This window comes from Choloepus didactylus, chromosome 19 (assembly GCF_015220235.1).
Source record: "Choloepus didactylus isolate mChoDid1 chromosome 19, mChoDid1.pri, whole genome shotgun sequence".
NCBI lineage: Eukaryota > Metazoa > Chordata > Mammalia > Pilosa > Megalonychidae > Choloepus > Choloepus didactylus.
The window spans coordinates 52468906-52488770 of record NC_051325.1 but is presented as its reverse complement, the minus strand read 5'-3'; the positions used below and the strand labels follow the sequence as shown (position 1 = coordinate 52488770).

The 19865-nt window shown below is 36.3% G+C and overlaps 1 protein-coding gene across 19 annotated transcripts in view; it reads left to right on the top strand.

Moving 5' to 3' along the window:
* Positions 1-19865, top strand: part of STAU1 (staufen double-stranded RNA binding protein 1) — a 57198-nt gene that overhangs the window by 15171 nt on the left and 22162 nt on the right. For 3 of the 19 annotated variants that reach the window (XM_037811073.1, XM_037811075.1, XM_037811074.1), the window contains 7 exons: positions 212-500; positions 2176-2300; positions 5349-5505; positions 7502-7640; positions 8671-8836; positions 12038-12121; positions 19000-19098. In XM_037811073.1, the coding sequence (XP_037667001.1) occupies positions 296-500; positions 2176-2300; positions 5349-5505; positions 7502-7640; positions 8671-8836; positions 12038-12121; positions 19000-19098 (975 nt within the window). In that variant the 5' untranslated portion in view covers positions 212-295. Of the gene's footprint in view, positions 1-211; positions 501-2169; positions 2301-3828; positions 3878-5348; positions 5506-7501; positions 7641-8670; positions 8837-12037; positions 12122-18999; positions 19099-19865 lie in introns of those variants that run through there. The other 16 variants (XM_037811076.1, XM_037811078.1, XM_037811086.1 and 13 more) reach the window with 13 other exon arrangements.

Below are 19865 nucleotides of genomic sequence, written 5' to 3'. Positions count from 1 at the left end.
GAACATGCAGCCCACCTGGGTATGGAAAGTCACAATCCCAAGAAACCTAGAGTATACCAAAGAGAAACATTCCTAATAAATCAACCTAACTACCTGCTAAACAGGGCTGTTTTCATGCTTCAGTAGGTGACACCAATTTTGACTGAATATTGGCAATTTCATATCTCCTCTATAATTTACCTTTTTATTTTCTTTCCCTTACAACTTTTAGGTAGAACTTTAGACTTCATAGCACTGAATTAACCTGCACTGAAAGCTGTTTACCTGCAGTTGTTCACTTTTGTTGAAAGTGACCATGTCTCAAGTTCAAGTGCAAGTTCAGAACCCATCTGCTGCTCTCTCAGGGAGCCAAATACTGAACAAGAACCAGTCTCTTCTCTCACAGCCTTTGATGAGTATTCCTTCTACTGCTAGCTCTCTGCCCTCTGAAAATGCAGGTAGACCTATTCAAAACTCTGCTTTACCCTCTGCATCTATTACCTCCACCAGTGCAGCTGCAGGTAAGCGTATGAATCCAAGTATCTTCTATTTCAAATGTTTTCTTAGCCTGTTTTTTGATCTGATAAGTAGATTGCAGATGTAGGGAGCGCTCTCATTTACTTTTAAGCAGAAGAAAGTATTGTCACCGATGCTTCTTTATCCCAGATAGAACACTGGTTGTATTTTGGGTTGATGGAGACCTCAGATGAAAGATTATCTCAAAATAGTAAGAAAAAGAATGGGAAACTATTCAGACTATAAAGTCTAGTCTATATAAAGTGGCGGCTGGCAGAAAGAATTGAACAATAAATACCACTTTGGGTATTCATTGTTTTTTGGGAAAGTTCTTTTAAAATTATTTTCCAGAACTGACATAGAACCTCTCATATGTGCAAGCCCCCCTTTTGTTTTTCTTTAAGATTTTATCTCAAGCCAGGGGTAGCTATATTTATCTAGGAAACAAAAGAGTACACTGGCAATTGTTAATTTTTATTTTGAGCAAGTAAGTTTAAGTTGGGGAGGTTCCAGAGGTAGTTCAGAAGTCCTCATGAGGAGCAATTAGAAATTGAACAGAAAAGCAGAGATTTTTATAAGGGAAATAAGTTTTAGAAGCATTCAAATCTGGTTGTTAGGAAAATGAAAATGAACTGAAGATACTCATTGATTTAAAAAGTTTTGGAACACTTAAAAGAAAAAAAAAACCACACACCTAAAAAGAGTATTCTTCCCCCCAAATGTGGCAAAATCAGTTAAATAAATATGATGTCAATATTGGGAGTCTCCATACCAGAGTCACCTTACACATTCTTTTCAGCCTCTTTCTTATGCCTGGCAGTTTCCTTTGCATTTCCTCCTTTGTCCTCTCATTTCCTTTACTTTGTAAATCTCTTCTTGAGTGTTTGCTTCTCCCACTCTCAGCTGCATGGCAGTTTCCACACTATCTCCAGACTTTTTGAACCAGCTCACCAGATAGCATTCTTGACTAGTCATAGTTCCCTAGAGACTTAGTTTTCCCCAAATTTGCCATGTGAGACCATCTTAAAAGAAAAGGCATAGACTATTTCAGTCTTCTCAGCTTTTTTTGCTTATTTTTCTAATTTGTATTTATATCTGCATCCTATTGACTTTACATAATCCCCTCCCACCAAGGCCATTTTAGTTTATTTTCGTAATTGTGAGAAATAGATAGGGTCTGAGGATGGTAGCCTCTAGAGAAAAGACTAGGGGATGCCACAAGAATGAGTAGTTAGCTGTCTGGGAAACAACAGTCCTTGTTGAGAGATGGTATTGGCATGTTGAGTTTTGTGAAATAACGAACCAGGGTACAGTTGACAGCTGGTCGTGGTAACCTGTGTGTGTCTGCTCAGACGACCTTGTTATTCCCTTGGTTGGTTATAATAGCAGTGCTTCATCTGGTTCCAAATCTTGCTTGCCTGCTGTGGTGTAGTTATTTCCCTGATTTCTGTTCTCTCTTTGGAAGATACACCCTCTCCTTCTAGGATACCTGGCTTCAACTGATTAAGAAAAAATCACAGTAGTGTTGTCTTCAGGCATGTGCTTGTTTGTGGTTTTGCATCACTGCTGCTCTAAATCATTAGACCTTCAGTTTGTTTTCCCCTCTTTTTTAATATCCCTGGGAGAGCAGCAGTCTTATATACTGCTAGTTGACTTCAATGCTCTTACGTTATTTTTCAGTTCCTTCTAACATGGCACACCCCAAAGAGAAAACCCCAATGTGTCTTGTGAATGAGTTAGCCCGTTTCAACAAGATTCAGCCTGAGTATAAGCTTTTGCGTGAGCAAGGTCCAGCTCACTGTAAGGTAAATATTGTCTGTATTGCTTGTGCATTTATAACCCACCAGGAATGTTTTCTGTTTTTTTGTTGTTTTTTTTTTTAATCCTGTCGAAAGTGGTGCTGTGATTCAAGACGTGTTTTCAAACTGCTGAGGTTGTCTTAAAAAGAGAAGCAAAGGTATAGATTTTTGAAGGGTTGCTTCCTTTTTCATCCTTGCAGAAAGGGTCAAAGGAAAGATATGCTTCGTTTTGGAATATTTGGCTTTTAAGACTCCAGTTAGTGTGGTTGTTTAGGATTCTGAATAGAGACAATTTCCAAGCACCTGTGAATGATTTCCCACAAGTTTTCCAGGCTGTGGGCCTCCTCCCAGTTGTAGCCTACCTCTGGCTCCTGTCTTGTTTGTTTGCACATGTGCCTTAGGCTGGGCAGGGAAAGGAGGTGAATGGGAAATCAGTTTTGCTACTGGTTAACAATTCAAGTTAAAGGTTTGAAGATGGAGGGTAGAAATTAGTTTCAAAATGAGTGTTTTGGATTGTCTCAGATTTCAGTTATCCTTGTCATTCCCCTTATCTTAGATAATGACGGTGACTATAATTTGGAAAATTTTGCTATTTGCTACTCAGGAATTCGGTTTTTTAAATTTGTGTGGTATCTGTGCTAATGTACATCTTGAAACTTAAATATATGCATACCTGGCTTTACCTTTTATGGCTGTAGGATAAAAGGATATAGTATGTGAGATAAGGAATTGGACCTCCTGTTTCTGATCCTGCCTTGTAGCAAAGATAGTATACTTAAGGATGAGTTAGTTATTTAATCTCTTTATGCTTCATTTTCTTGACATGCAAAATCTCAAGTCTTTTCGTTTGACTAAAAGTAACATCAACCAAAATTCTAAATAGGTACCACAGCATAGCACCGGGTCTGAATCCCAGCTTCTTAACTAGTTGTGTGACCTTGTGCTAGTACTATTTTTTGAATCTCAGTTTCCTCGTCTATAAAATGGGGATGATAATACCTACCTGTTAGATCTAATGAGAGGATATATGTTAAAGTGTGCAGCCACTGTCTGCCACTTACTAAGTGCTTGCTAAGTGGTAGCTATTGTTATTAAGCAATTACGCATTTAATAAAAAAGAGACATTTCTCACTCACATGAAGCTAGTTTAACATTATTCTAAAGCATAATTATAGTTGAAATATTTCTTTATATTTGAAAGATGAGTCATTTTATAATTGTTATAGTTCTTCTATAGGATTTTTTTTTTTTTTTTTTTTGCAGATCTTAACTTTGGGATTCCCTTTATTAACTGATTTTGGTATTTTTTGGAGTATCTCCTTTCTCACCTGAACTTTAGTTCTTTAGTTCTTTAGGCAGTAGGTATTTTGCTATGTGTTCAGTCCATAACTGCACATTATTTTACTACAAGTTGTTCAAAAAGAAGTTGTTCCCCTCTGAATGATTGTTAGACTATTTTAAAAGTCAGAGGACTGGTGTGCTTTTAATTCTGTCAAAACCAAGATTCTAACCTAACTCCCACCCTTCCACACAGAATGCAGCAGAGTGGCAGCAGCTCCAGAAGGGGAATTTCCTGGACAAAGGCAAGACTGTTAATAAGATTAACTCTTTCTTGTTTTTTTTAGCATTTTCCCCTTCAGTGTCTTTCCATGAAAGGATCACCAAAATGGCCCAGGGATTGTACAGCAGTGCAGGCTTCTGCTGTTGGACTTCTCAGGCCAATCAGAGTTTTGAGTTCTTGCTTTTGGCACTTAAATTAGTAACTTGGGAACTACAGCACATATATAGGAGACCCTTAATGTTTCAAGGGGAGGGAAAGATTCTTTAGTTTTTCCCTTTACTGGAAATTGTGCATTGAGGGAATCCTGAAGTTAAGACCTACAAGAAAAAACAGCTATAAATGCAAGTTGTGCCCATCCCCTTAGGCACCAAATTTTAAATGACCTAGTTATACTCAAACCATTGTTTCCCTTGAAAAATTATCAGTAAATGAAATAAAGTGATATTCTGTGTTAAAGAAAATCAGAAAAAATAAATGTTTCAGTTGCTAAGTTTAAAACCAGTGGATCTCAAACTTTGGGGTTCATCAGAATCCCTTGGGGACCTTATTAAAAATACACATGCTCGGGATCTCTGTCATGCTATTCAGTCAGAACCCTTGGGGTAGGGCCCAGGCATCTGTACTTTTACCAAGCTTCTCAGGTGATTCTTCGGATGTACATCTAAATTAAAGAACCACTGTTCTAGGATGGGCCATAATTTTTTGACAATATGAATTTAATAGTGATGGAATTATCGTAATGTAGTTTTAAGAATGGAGATGTGCATTTGAGTAACTTTTATGTTTAAAAAGGAAGAAACAGGCTTGCCATTCTTAACTTTGGGATCCCAGTGTTTTGAAGACAAAAGTAGTTGTTTGGATACCTCTTTGGAGTTGAGTTCAAAAACGTTTTTGGAGCTTTGCTTGCTCTGGATTTGATTTTCTTCTGAAAGTGGAGGCAGTGCCAGTCTTAGGGAAAGTAGAAGGCAACATTTTAGAACCTGGCCGACATTCCCAATTTTGTTCACATTCCTGTCCTAAGGGATTCTGTTTTTAGACAAGAGTCTGAATAAACATATTACAGCATCAAAACAAGCATTGTCTTAATTTACATGAGATGCTATGTGTTTAAATCAAATTTGCTAAATTCTTTGCATAAGAAGTCATTGGAAGACAATTTCCATTTGTACGTCTTCCAGATAATCAGGTTTTAATATTTTATCATATAAGAAAACATGTTTTACACTGTATTTACCACCATCTTTCAAAGCATAGTTTTTTTCATGCAGTGCTATGTAATGTTAGTCAATGATGTGTGCATGTGTGTATACGTATGTATATATAATCTGTGTTTATAAAAATAACAAAAAAGAAGAAAAGATGATGAAGGGGTAAATTACCAGGATATGACCAGGCCTTTTAAACCATGACATAAAAAGTATTCAAGGTCCAAGTGACATATTATAGTCACCATCAGGATTCATGAATTGAGAGCTCACAATTTTCATTTGTAGGTGTTTACAGTACAGCTAACACTTGGAGATCAGCATTGGAAAGCTGAAGGAACTAGTATTAAAAAAGCCCAGCACACAGCTGCTGCCAAAGCTTTGGAAGGAACAAAATTTCCTAAACCCATAGTCCGCCCTTTTCGTAGCGAAGGAAGGAATCCAGGTATTATACGTGGGCCAAGACAGGTTCCTTTCAAAAGTGTGTCTAGAGGTACCCATTTAGTATGTATATGAATTATTTCGTGACTAACTTGTTGATTTTGAAAGCACAGATTCTACACTACCAGTGGCAAATGCTTATCTTTTAGGAATCTTTCACCTTACTCTAAAGCAGTGGTTTCCAATCTATGGTCCCTTGACCCCTGATGATCTGGAGAGGTGGTCATGGGGTGAAGGGAGGGAGGGGGACTCCAAATTATTTCTAAGATTGCCAAAAATCTTAATGAAGGTACATTTTCCCCCTTGTTGAGGTTGTATGTATTATGAAGGATGTGGCTTTTGCTGGAATCACTTCAACTCAGTGTGGTAATATTAATTATATCAGATTGATCAAAAGCCTGGATTGTCAGATGTACATCTCCTGGTCATTAAGAATGAGAAATAATGTAAATATTTATTACTTAATATATACAAATCAGTAGATAGTATCTGTTCAAACAAGGGACCCATGAGGGGAGAATCCTAATAAAGAACAGCGTCAGGTGAAAAGGTTGGGAACCATTGTTAGTAGGAATGAATATTTTAGCAGAGTTAACCCTTACGTGCATAAAGCAATTCCAGTCCCTTTGTGTGCAGGAACACATCCGGAGAGATCTCTCTGTCAGACTTTTCTTGCTACATTTGATTCTTTGTGATGTTCTGTCTTCAAATTCATTGTCTACTGCAGATAAATTCTATGGATCAGAGTGACTTTTAAAATCATTCAGATTGTGCTTAAAATACAACTATAGGAATTATGAAAAAATATAATTCCAATATGAGGAAGCACAGTTTTGGTAACGCATGTGACCTTCTGATTTTGCAAACCCCAAAGATATTCTTAAAAACTTGGTTCATGGTAACTATAAGTAGTTTAACTAAATTTGGTAAATTTACTTGAACCAGTTATGGTATGAAAAAATCAAGTCATTTTTATTTTTCACTATATGCATCCTAAAGAGACGTTTTAATGTGGGTGTTTGTGTGCATTTAAATTGAATTTTGCCATTGCTAGTGTTGTTCTGTGTTTGATACAAAAGTATTGTTTTTAAATGTGATAGTGCACTGACACTAATCTTTACAGATTGATTTTTTTTAAATGGTTTATAAAAGCTTTACAAATTGGATGAACTCAGAGGAAAAAAACTGGAAAATGAGTAGTGTGTGTTTTCTAAAACTGGTAATTCTGACATAACCCAAGATACACTTGCTCTTCTTGTATATGGAAATGGAATGCATTTTCCTAACAAGTATTACCACAGGTCAGAATCCCATTATAAATGTCAGGAATGGAGATACCTGAATATTCCATGGGCCTCATCTGACTTCTCCAGACAGAATTTATTTGCCACCTCTTCAGTAATTCTACACTTTTCCTTATGGCACAATCCTGTAGCATTGTAGTTTTTTTTAGTATGTTGTATGTTCTTTGAACACCTCTGGAGCAGCAATTGTGTCCCTCAAGTTTAACTTTGCATACAGTTGGTACTCAAGAAATCCATTGTTCAGTGAAATAGAGTGTGCAAACGTACTTCTAAGTGTAAGCCAATGACCCAGTAAGCCAGTACAACCAAAGTTGTATTGGTTAGTATTACCGAACAATAAAATAATTTGGACAGTTGCATGGGATTGTTTTAATCATAGGATTTGACATGCATTGGAATTTCTTTCTGACAATTGGAATGTATGCCTTTCACCAATAACATTTTATGTCAAATTGTTGCTCCCTCTAATAGCCCTTACAGTATATTTTGTGCCATTGACTGTGTATTAATACCCAGAAATCACAGCAGATTCTTGGATTTCCTGACCTGATACCTAGCAATGAAGTACTTAGGTCTTTTTATGCAGAGCATCATGAATCCAATTATTAGAAAGCATGCTATTCTTTTTGATTTTAGCAACTGTCATTCTCACATCAGAGAAAAAAACCAGTTCTTTGTTTTGATTCTGTGTTGCAGAAAGCATAACCCCTACGGTAGAGCTAAATGCACTGTGCGTGAAACTTGGGAGAAAACCAATGTACAAGCCTGTTGACCCTTACTCTCGGGTGCAGTCCACCTACAACTACAACATGAGAGGAGGTGCTTATCCCCCGAGGTATGTGTGTGTTTGTTTTCCAAATACAGATGAAAATTAATATATATGATGCTTTATATGGAATAATAAATTAGCACTTATCTATGGATTGTGAAGCAAATAATGATTTGGTCTTCTTTGGGCCTGCCTAGTGTTGAAGTCAGTCTTAATTGTGCTTTGGAACTGTGCCTTGGTGCTCTTTAAACTCCTGTCTTTGGGAAAGGGCATGAGTATATACCTTGCTAGCAGTGTGGCTCGTGCCCCCCAAGCTGTGTGGTTGAAGATCACCCTTGTAATTGTTCTGTGTAGTTGATACATTTGAAAATGATTCCCCCCCAACACCATGAATCTCAGCATTTGTAGAATTCCTGATTATTTTTTATTGGGTACATTTTGACTTTTGAACTTCTGTGCTTTGTAAATAGCCTCAGAGCACAAGTACAGTGAAATAGTAATTGAAACCTGAAAATGCCATGTGTAAAATCCTGCTGGTAGTTAGATATTCATGGATCAATTGATGACCAAAGTGGAGATCTTCGTTTCCCTGCCCTTCTTAGGGTACAAAACCATTTTAAAAATACAAGCTTTGAAATGTAAGAAATCAGGTTCTGTCAGACTGTGGGCTCTTGGGGTTTACAGAAATGAGGGTCCTTTCTGGAAGACTTTGCTCAGAAATTCCCAGAGCTCTTCTGGAGACTCATGCAAGGGTGAGTCTTCAGGTATGAGAAAGCATAGCAAGTTTCTGTTTCAGCATTTTAGATTTTGTAAATACAGGTTACTGTTAAAAATTGAACTTATATATTTGGTAAACCAGTCTATATTGTGGAACATTAGTTTGATTTGCTAAACAGTATTTGTTCATACTGTGTGACAGTTCTAATACAGTTTAAACTTTGACGAAATTTCTGGATACCTTGATGAGTCATTATTAGTAGCCAAATACTAATGTGTTTAGGACCGTGATGAAGAAAATACTTGGAATTTGCCAGAGAATGTATGGGTGACTTATCAATCTGAGAATGTAATTTCCCTAACCCCCTTTTATTGTTAGGTACTTTTACCCATTTCCAGTTCCACCTTTACTTTATCAAGTTGAACTTTCTGTGGGAGGACAGCAATTTAATGGGAAAGGAAGGACGAGACAGGCTGCGAAACATGATGCTGCTGCTAAAGCATTGAGGATCCTGCAGAATGAGCCACTGCCTGAGAGGCTAGAGGTAAGGAGAGAACTAGGGTTGACTCTGTGACAGGGCAGAGCGGGAGGGTAGTTTGAAACACATTGTCTCAAGTTGCTCTTTCTAAGGGGAGATAACATTGACAGCTGTCCATAATTTTTGTTATTTGAGAACTCATGAAATCTTTTACCCTGTATCTTTCTTGCCTTTGAAAAAAAAAATTCTTAGCAAGAAAGCTAGAAGACTTGTCACTCTGTAGCAGTTTTGAGTGACATGTTTGAGTGTGAACATGTCAGAAAGATTTTGAGTCAGTCTAGTTGTGAAAAACATATATGGATGAATTCTTAGGTATTAAAGATTATGCTTGTTGGAATCTACTGTGATTTATGGTACCAGGTTAGAAAATTTTCTGATGCTGTTTTTGACCAACCACTCTCTTTTTTATTACATTGGAGCATTCTCTATTGCTGCATAACAAACTGTCACAAAACTTAGTGGCTTAAATAGCTACAATTGTTTATTTTGCTTATGGAACTGCAATTTAGGTAGGGGTTGGCAGGAGTAGCTAATCTCGGCTTCACATTGCTTTGCTGAGGTAGCTTTGCAGGGAGTTGGAGGATCCACGTTCCAGGTGGCTCACATGACTAGCAAGGACTGGCTGTCAGCTGGAAGCTAAGCTGGGTCTCTTGCCTGGAGAAGTTCTTCTCTTAATGGACTGCTGCAGAGGTTTCCTAATGGTACAGGGGCTGGGCTCTAAGAGTGAGCATCTTAGGAGACAGCAAGTGGAAGTAGCTGCTGGTTTCTTAAGGCCCAGACTCAGAAATCAGCATAGTTTTGCTTCTCCTATGTTCCATAGGTCAAGTAGGTACAGAGCCTAAATTGAAGGGTAGGAGGCAAAGAACCCCACTTTTTTTTTTTTTAAATTGAAGTTAAAGTCTGCAAAACAAATTTCACCATTTTAACCATTTTAAGTGTGGTTCAGTAGCTTTTAGTAAATTCACAATGTTGAGAACCCTACTTGTTTTATTTTTTCTTTTCAATTCAGTTTTAGTGAGATACACTCACATAGTCTACAATATCCCACAGTGTACAATCAATTGGAGAACACTACTTCTTGATGAGAGACATGTCAAAGAATTCAGGGGCCATATATATATTTTTTTTCAATCTTCATTTTATTGAGATATATTCACATACCACTCAGTCATACAAAACAAATCGTACATTCGATGGTTCACAGTACCATTACATAGTTGTACATTCATCACCTAAATCAATCCCTGACACCTTCATTAGCACACACACAAAAATAACAAGAATAATAATTAAAGTGAAAAAGATCAATTTAAGTAAAAAAGAACACTGGGTACCTTTGTCTGCAGGGGCCATATTTTAAAACCACCATGATAGGGAAAAGATATTAACTCTTTGCAACTGAATAGGAATATGACTCTTAGGAGATAAGTATCTCTGTACCATCAAGCAGTAAACCACTAATGAATATCTCTGGTAAGGCAGTCTTATCACAAATCAAGACACTAGAAGTCCAAAAGAAATCCATTGAATAGAAAACACTGAGATTTCTTGGTTCTCTTGAATCACAGCAGGAAATACCACCTGAAAATTTCTTTGGGTGCCATTGACTTTTCATCCTCAATAAACAGGTTCACAAAGAAGATTTTGCACAGAACATTGGGGCTAAATACGTGGTGATAAATAAGAGGCCCAGTGGATACTTGGAGTGGGCTTTCTGGGTGCATTCTTTCCGGCTGCCACCCAGAGTGAACCCCAGCTTCGGGTGGTGCTCTGACTCATGTCTGATGGCACAGGAGTGTTTGCTTTTTTTTTGTTATAGTGTATTTCTATATTTCAATGTGGTTATACATTTTAACAGAAATAATTTGTTTCCAGTGTCCACTGAGGACCAAATAAAAGAAAATGGACTGTAACTTTAAAAAAGACAATTTAGAGAAGTTAAAAGGATGAGCTTCTCAGTGGGCGAGATTTGTTAAAACACCAAAAAGTAGTATCATCTGAATTATTTTGTAGACCTTTCATTTGTTTGACTTGACTGTGTTGCTAATTGGAGTCAGATGAAGTAGGTATTTGTTCTCAGTTCCTTCTTGCCAACAGTTATTAAATGATTGCTGAGCACTGGTATGTGGGGTTGGCTGCATCAGAATTACTTGAGCAGTTAAAAAGAAGATTCCTAGTTTCAATCCACGTAATTCATTCTAGAGTGAAGTGAGACCCAGGAATCTGTTTTCTATTTTGTTGTTGTTGTTAGTGTTCTCTTGGAGTGATTCTGAAGCATGGTCAGGGTGTGATAACCATAGATCCTAAGTATCTGTGCTTCTTAGTGCTTCCCAGGCAGATTCCCCCCTTTGAATCCTCCACAGAAGTATCACGATATTGCCGGAAAGGGAAAATGCCTGCTGGTCAGTCTGAGTCCTACTAGGCCATCACTTGCTAGAGCGGCGTGGGCCCCAGTGCTGGGAGCAGGGGCTCTAGTAGACATACTCTCCTGCGCTCAAGTGAAGTCTTGTAGCAGTTCTGCTAGAAGTAATGTTTAAACTCCTTATTCCCTTGACTTTCCTCCTCTTTTCCCAATTTCTAGTTCTGGGTCATTTGAAGAAGAGACAGTTCCCTTCAGAAGTGGCTCAAAGTCTAGCTTTAAGTAGTACTTCAGCAATGAGAGCCGTTAAATAGAAGAAAGACTTTGAAGCAATAAATGAAACACTTGGCCTGCTGCCTAGGCAGAGGTGACCCCTGATGTTACTGAGCCCTTGGTAGGTGGGTATTGGGGGAGGGGGGAAACATTTTTAAAAGACAACTTTAGTTTTTTTCTTATCGTAAAAGGTATGTGTGCTACTGTCAGACATAAAATATGATCCTGGGTGGACTGCATATACCCCAAGTAGGCAGTGCTTGTGTTCTGAGGCTGATTTTGTTACTTTCACCTATATTAACATTCATTCTTTAATCTTCATTGAAAAAAAAAAGGTATGTGTGCTAATTATCAAAATTTTAAAATTCAAAAAAGCTAAAGGAGAACGAATTATTTTAAAAATTACCACTTGGAAATAATCACTGTAAACATTTTGGTGGATGTCAGTGCATATGCAAGAGGTTTGTACACACATATCTGTCTCAAAAATGGGATGTTATTGTACAGTAACTATCTTTTTTCACTGAAGTGATTATCATGAATATGTTATCATGCCATTACTTGTAATTTCATAGAGGACTCCAATTCGACAAGCATCGAGAGGTCACTCTGGAGGATACTCTTATGCAAGCTTCAGCCAGATGTTACACATTGCCATGGTATGCGAAACCCCAACCAATAGTATTCCTGAAAACCGTAAAGAAAACCCAGGGCTCTAAGACTCTATAAAAGTTTTACTTATTGTTTTTAATGGCTGCAAAGTACTCCATTGTGTGAAATTAGTAGTTTTTTTTTTTTTGTTGTTGTTTTTAACAATAGGGGCTTGGTTATTTAGGTTGTTTATGGTTTTTCCCATTATAAAATAGGTAGAGAAGAATATTCTTGTCATTAAAACTCTGTGTATATCTGTGATTATTTCTGTGCATGTTGATCTACATGGCCACATTTCCTACCAGAAAGATGGTACATTTTAGGCCCCTGCCAATGGGGCATGAGCATGCCTGTTTACCCACAACCTGCCATCACTGGAAACTGTCATTTTAAAAAATTGTCAGTTTTGCTTTTGAAAAGGGTACAGCATGTGGTTGTGTGGTGGATCCATTTATCTTCTTGTGAATATAGGAAATAAAGCCAGCGGTTTCTGTCTGCAAGGCAGACATAGTCTGCTCTGTTGGCAACAGGCATCGTGCGAGACCCTGAAGTGAACACAGCCAGCGCTGTCCCTACCCCTGTGGAGCTCAGCCAGATGAAGTTGACAGACATTAAATATTAGTATCATCAAAAAGTGTAGCAAAAGAGATTTCAAATAGAGTTGAGAGGTCATTCTGGAGGTTACTCTTATGCAGGCTTCAGCCATATATTACACATTGCCATGGTATGCGAAACCCCAACCAATAGTACTCCTGAAAACCCTAAAGAAAACCCAGGGTTCTATCTAAGGCTCTATGAAAGTTTTACTTTTTGTTTATTTTCCAGAAACTTAAAACTTTCAGATTGTTCCTAAGCCAGATAAGCCCTGAAACTTAGAGGGTACCGGTTTCTCCCAGAACATCAACCAGTTTGCATTCCCCTACCCCGTAATGTTGACACCACTTTTCAGAATGAAGAAGTTAGATGGTCATTGCCCAAATATTCCTGAAGACTGAGAAAATGTTCAGATGACAGAGAGGAGTTGTAACAGAGAAGTTAGGATTTAACAAATTACTAATGACTACTGAATCATTATATACATATTTCTTTTTAGTTTCTAGTGTATTAGAATAACCATGAAGGAAATATCTGAAATTGTGGAATTGTAACCCATACTATACTCTGAAATTTGCTCCAAAACTACCTGTTAAACTGTGTTTTGAAATTTATCACTCTTCTGTATATATATTTCCCAGTAGAAAATGTTTTAAAAATATGTGTGTGTGTGTGTGTGTGTGTGTGTGTGTGTGTGTGTATAGCAAAAAAATAAAAGTGTAACAAGTGCTGTGGTGCAAAGGTAGCAAGTGTTTTGAGGGCATAAAAGGTCCACTTTAGATTGGAGTAATGTGGTACAATCAAACAAGTCCTCCCTGAGACTAAAGATTTGAGCAAAACAGCAGGTGAAAACTAAGCAGAGGGAGCAGGAGGTGCAAAAGTCCTGAGTTGGGAGAGGGTATGGCATAGATTTTTTTTTTTAATTTTAAATTTGTAATGGCAAAGGATGACTTTTATTTAGCATCTGAGTGGTTAGGAGCAAGGTGGTCATAGCTACAGTTATCTGTAATAGAGAAAAATGGGAGATAGTGTAAATGTCCAGTGTTAGGGAACTGTTTAAATGAATGGATACATTTATCCCCAGGAGGTATCAAGGTGTGGTAGATCAGTACAGGAGCATGGAAGGAGGCGCATGATTTGTTCATTGAGGGTGGAATCAAGATGCAAGTTGTTGTGTATATAGTGTGTTGGTGTTTAAATAAATAAAAAGCCTACCTTATATGTATATGTATATGTTTGGAAGTGTGTAGTTTATACCTCGAACGATATATATCAAACTTTAAAAGTAGTTTCCCCTGGTGATAGGTGTGGAAGATTTTCATTTTTTAATTGTACTGTTTGAAGTTTTTTTAAAATACTATCTTAAAAATAAATAAAGGCTGCCCTTATCTTCACTTGGGTTAGGTATGTAGTTTGGGAAGATTCTAGAGACCATGGCTGCCCTTGGTGTACTGTCAGTGTCCACTGGACCCAATTACCACTTTAGAGCTGCTTTTTCTAGCAGTTCTGACTGGTTAAGCATCGATATTGCATTATGTTATTCCTTCTTAGAGGTCTTTCAGAGAACAAAGGGGAAACATACTTTTTTTAAAAAAAGCAGAATAAAACTCATTCTGTTTTAAAATGATCGTATTAATTTATTGTACCCTTTTATAAATCTTTACATTATGGAATCTTAGAGATATTAATTTTCCTGTTTTGAAACATTTTTTGCTATTTGTAATCCTAGATATTATTTCACCATTATTCATCATTTATTCCTAAATATGCTGAGCAAGTAATAATAAAGTGGACTCCCTGGGTGGATGATACAATGGTGAACTCTACCATCCTTTAGAGTTCTTGGTGCGTTGCCAACATAGTGTCCTCTTTCAAGAAGATACAGAAGTAGGCTAGAGACACCATCTTTTTAGTATACACTTAGCTTTCATTGAACCCAGTTGAGAATGAAGAATTTTTCTTTTTCCATTCATAATGGAAAAGAGAATAAGATTGACAGAGGAAGATATTTCCAATTATTAGACGAATCAGAAGATGATCGCAAAGAGACAGCAGCACTCTAGACTGTAATGATGATGGTAAAATTGAGCATTCAGGGAAATCTCAGACTATGAGTCTTCAGATGATGTCTTAGATGAATTTTCCCAAACTCAAGAATCAGTGTGTTGACAATATATTTCCGTGATATAGAAAAGAGAAATCTGGTATTATCTAGTCAGTTGTTGAATAGGAAGAATTTCACACAGTATTTTATGACAAGAACCCATACCACCCTGTTTTGATAAACATTCTTTTCTTTTATGATGTTTGGGCACCAAAATTTATTCCTTACCACTTATTACCCATGAAATAAGTAGACAAAGGCAAAAGGCAGTTGTGTGTACAAAGATGATTGGAAGGAAATAGATGATGTAAAAATGGAAAAAAAAAATCCATCAGATTGATCCTTCTGTTAGTGTTTATAAATCTAAAAATGAAAATATTTTGCAGTTATGGAGCAAAGAAGATGGCTGTTCTATCTTCAACAAAATTATGAATCCAAAGATTTCAGAAATTTCAGAAGTTTTATGTTTTGACAACATAAATACAAGAAGCAGCAGAAGTCAATAAGCTAGAATCTGTTGGAGATACATATGAAATCTGGCATCATTTAAGATGGCTGTGCTCCAGGTTCAGGCATGCCAGTTGAGCAGTTAGCTGCATTTAGAGGACCCTGCCTATTTCAAGAATATGTACCTTCCAAAAACATATAGAATAAAAATTGGCATTTGCTCCCTCCCCCACCCCCCTTGCCTGAGAACTCTGCTGGCCTCTCTTTAGAGCTCTTGAGACAGCCCAATGGGTTTGCTATTTTAAAATTCTTATTAAAACTTCCAATGAAATTGTTTTTGTTGTCCTTTTGTTCTGTAAATTATTTGTAAAATGACTTTGAATATATGAAAATAAAGAGGGTCTATAGGAGAGAGTCAGATAAATGATGGTGACTTTTTTTTTTTTTTTTTTTAGCGTAACTGTTGGTTTTGTGTGGTTCAGAGTGTTGGTTTTTTGTTTTTTTGTTTTTGTTTTTCCCCTTAATGTTGCCTAGCTTTTATTGTTGAACCATACACTATGGAATTGATGATAATAGCAATTCCCACTTCGTGAAGGTAAGTTTAAAGGCCTACTAAACTTTCCTCATCTTACTGGGAATGGTATTTGTGGATTTATATTGAGTCATTCACTGCTACCCCATTGCAACATTTTGTCCTCCAGATAATATAAAAAAAATTATGTATATTAAAAGAGCAACATAATCTCACTTCCAAATAAATGTGTATTTTTGTTTCCTGTTTTGCATTTTCATTTTACTGGCTGTTTTATCCCTATTGAAATTACTTTGGAAGCAGTGACTTTGAGTGGTGAATTGCAAGTCTGGTTGCTAGTGAAGTCACCTGGGGACTTTAAAAAAGAAGCAAATACTTTAAATAAAACAAAACAGATACCCAGGCCCTATCTGCAGCTGTTTGGGTTTGCTTGTCTGGAGAGGGGCGCTGGCGTGTGTCTTCTAAAGTTCGCAAGTAATTCTAGTGTTGCTTTGGTTGAAAATGACTGGCTTAGAGTTTAGAATTTAGCAGAACCAGTATTTTCTAGCAGTCTTTTTTTTAATTTGCAGTGTTTTTAAAATTTTTTTTAATTTTATTTATCAAAAAATTAAAAAACAATTAAAACATTTCAAACAAAACCAAAACAAAGGAATAAGAAAAACAAATAACCTGAAGTAACTATATTGCTTCCAACATGTTCCTAACATACCCCAAGAAAATTAAGAAACCATAACCAAGCAAAGGAATAAGAAAAACAAATAACCTAAAATAACTACATTGCTTCCAACATCTCCTACCCTACCCCAAGAAAATAAATTATAACCAAGCAAAGGAATAAGAAAAACAAATAACCTGCAATAACTACATTGTTTCCAACATGTTCCTACCATACCCCCCAAAATTAACAAATCAGAGTCATTCCTGAGCATTCCCATAATATTATTACTCTCCATAACTTATCTGTTCTTATTAGAACAGATATCGTTCCCCATTTACTATTTGCTGTCTATCACTAGGTAGATATCGTTCCCCATTTACTATTTGCTGTCTATCACTAGGTCCACTACATTTTATAATATACAACATTTATTTTACATATTTCACAGAGTTCATATTAGTGGTAATATACAATATCTCTATTTTTGTGCCTGGCTTATTTCACTCAGCATTATGTCTTCAAGGTTCATCCATGCTGTCGTATGTTTCATGACCTTGTTCCTTCTTAACTGCTGCTTAGTATTCCATCATGGGTATATACTATTTTCTATCAATCTTACGTAGAACCTCAATAAAAATAGAGAAGTAGCATTTTATTAGTATAGATTTATTTTATAAGTTTGAATTTAAAATATTTAGAGAGGCAATCAGTGAGAACCATTTATGTATTTTCAAAACACAGAAGTATACTATATATTACCTCTGTCCATTATAAAATAAGCAGGGCTGGAAAAGGTACAGTCATACTTTAGGATAATAGTTAACTCTGCCATGGGAAGGAGTGTAAGAGAGGCTTCTTTTTTTCTTCAGAAAGAATAAAAATGGTATCAATAGGACTTCATATTGACATTTGTTAAATCCAGGACAATAGCCTGTTGCCTTATTATCTGTACTTGTCTTTATGGGCTGGTATAATGAACAAAGAAAAATTTGAAAATTGGGGTATATGTGTGGCAATTAAAGTCTTATACAGGCCTCAGCACCAAATTTATTTCTGAATTTTTTCTGGTTGCACACTAAGGAGTACGTTTTCACCAACACAATTACTTAGTATGAGTTTGGACTGTTTTTTTTTCAAAAACAGCTCACCTAGTTAAAAAATCTCTGGATACTCTTAAGATAAACAGCTATCAAAAAGCTTTACTTTGTTTTATGCAAAAATAGGTTAACCTGTTAGCACAAGTTAATGTGTTGGTGGTCTTCAGTGTGTTAATCTCTGGTATGAAATACGTAGTTATTTTTTTAAATACAGTATTATTTTTTTATTTCAAACCAAACTTAGGTAGAACCCAAGCCTTCTAAGGCACGCTGAATAAAGACTTCTGATTTTAAGGGTTCACTCATAAAAAGGCAGACCTTTTTATTGCTTAGGATTTAAACAAAAATAAAAGTGTTTAGGTTAACCATTAGAAATACGATGCTAATTGTTTTGACCAGGCCAAGAGTGAAGTGAAACCAGATTGGAGAGAAAACATTATCATCATGGAAGGAGAGAAGGAAAAACAAATAGTGTCTGAATGAATTTATTTGTACAGGATTATACTCTTGCTTGCATCAGTGAGTTTTTGGTGTGTTTTTTAAAGTTCTTTTTTTTTTTTTTTAATTTCAGCACAGTATTGGTAGGATCAGATAAATAATAAGGCAATGCACAAGAGATAAAATCTTGGGTAGTCTTATACCTTACCTAGTCAGCAATTTCAGTTGTGGGTTCCTGTCAGCTAGTTTAATCTTAGAAACCAGATTTTACAAATTCTTTGACAGGTGTCCCAATAATGTAAGGAAAAATGCAGCTCTCTTGCAGTGTTTTGGGAGGACTTAGCTATTACTGAGCTTATCTAGTTTCTCATCACTAAAACACAATATAAATTATGTGTCATCAGCATGCAGGGAGAATGCCTCTAACCCTCTTTTATCCCAAGCCTGGCTAGAGGGCGTAAATGAACCTTGTAACAAAGACAGGATGGCTGCCTTTGTTCAGGAGACTATTAGCTTACACCTTGATTTTTTGTCAGCAGCAGTATGAGACACATGGAGTTTTATAATTTGTTTCACCACATCCTTTCTTAAAACAGATTCCAGGAACTTAATGTCCAAATAAAAACTCTGTATACTTCAGGTAGAGAGACATATATTTGCATTTGAGATGTTCCACACCAATCTGTATGTGTTTTGACTCTTCCGAAATGTGGCTTAACAGTACTTGTGACATCTTGCCACAACTGGCTTATTCACACCAAAGGTCTGTTATATTTAGATTGTTTATGGTGGATTTATGAGATATTGTCTGACCCAAGTATGCGAAGACACTTTATGGTTTTTTTTTAACATTTTAAATCCAGTGACACATGGTATACATGTGGCCTTGTTCTCTGGGTTAACGGTAACTCCATAAAGCCACTTTCATTGATTTTTAATTTTTAAGGTTTTTCGACCCAGCTGGGATGTTGAGGTTTTATTAAGAGTTAAGCACTAAATAGTTATTATTTTTTTAGGTGAATGGAAGAGAATCTGAAGAAGAAAATCTCAATAAATCTGAAATAAGTCAAGTATTTGAGATTGCACTTAAACGGAACTTGCCTGTGAATTTTGAGGTAAGCTTATTTTACAGGTAGGGCTTTGTATTTATAAAATCCTGGTGAGTTCATTATTGGGATGATTTTTTTCCTAAATAACATCAGGATAATATTCATGTACATGTGAACCTTCGAATTGAAGATTCAAAATGTTATATTTAGCAAAGCAGTTTCATTGTCTTCTAGGAGTCCTTAACTTGTTGCATCCATGGATGGTCCATGATGGCTTCACTGGGTCAGTGAACTTCCCAAAATGGTCTGAAGAAATACTGTGTTTATGTTCTCATGTATGTTTTTCTGGAAAAAGAGTCCATTGCTTTTATCAGTCTCAAAAGCATCTGCTGCCCCCCAAATATTAAGAACCTCCTTAAGTGGTCTCTAAAAATCTTGTCAGTTATTTTCTAGAGGTGAACTGCCTCCCCAGTTCACCTTTTAATAACTTCATTTGTTGTTGGTGGAGACTCTATGGTCTAAAATAATTGTTAATGAGTTGTTAGTTCAAAATGGAAGATAAAGTACATTTAACATGTTTCCTGGGAAGATATAATAAATCCAAATGTAAGAGGAAGTTAAGGAAGAATTGTTTTTTTTTTTACATTTTTTATTGTGAAATATAACATATATACAGAAAAGTGATAACTTTCAAAGTCTGATTTAACAAGCAGTTATAGAGCAAATTTCAAAGGATATGATGGGTTACAGTTCCACAATTTGTTATTTCCTTATTATGAAAGATAACATATATACAGAAAGGTGATAACTTTCAAAATACAATTTAACAAGTA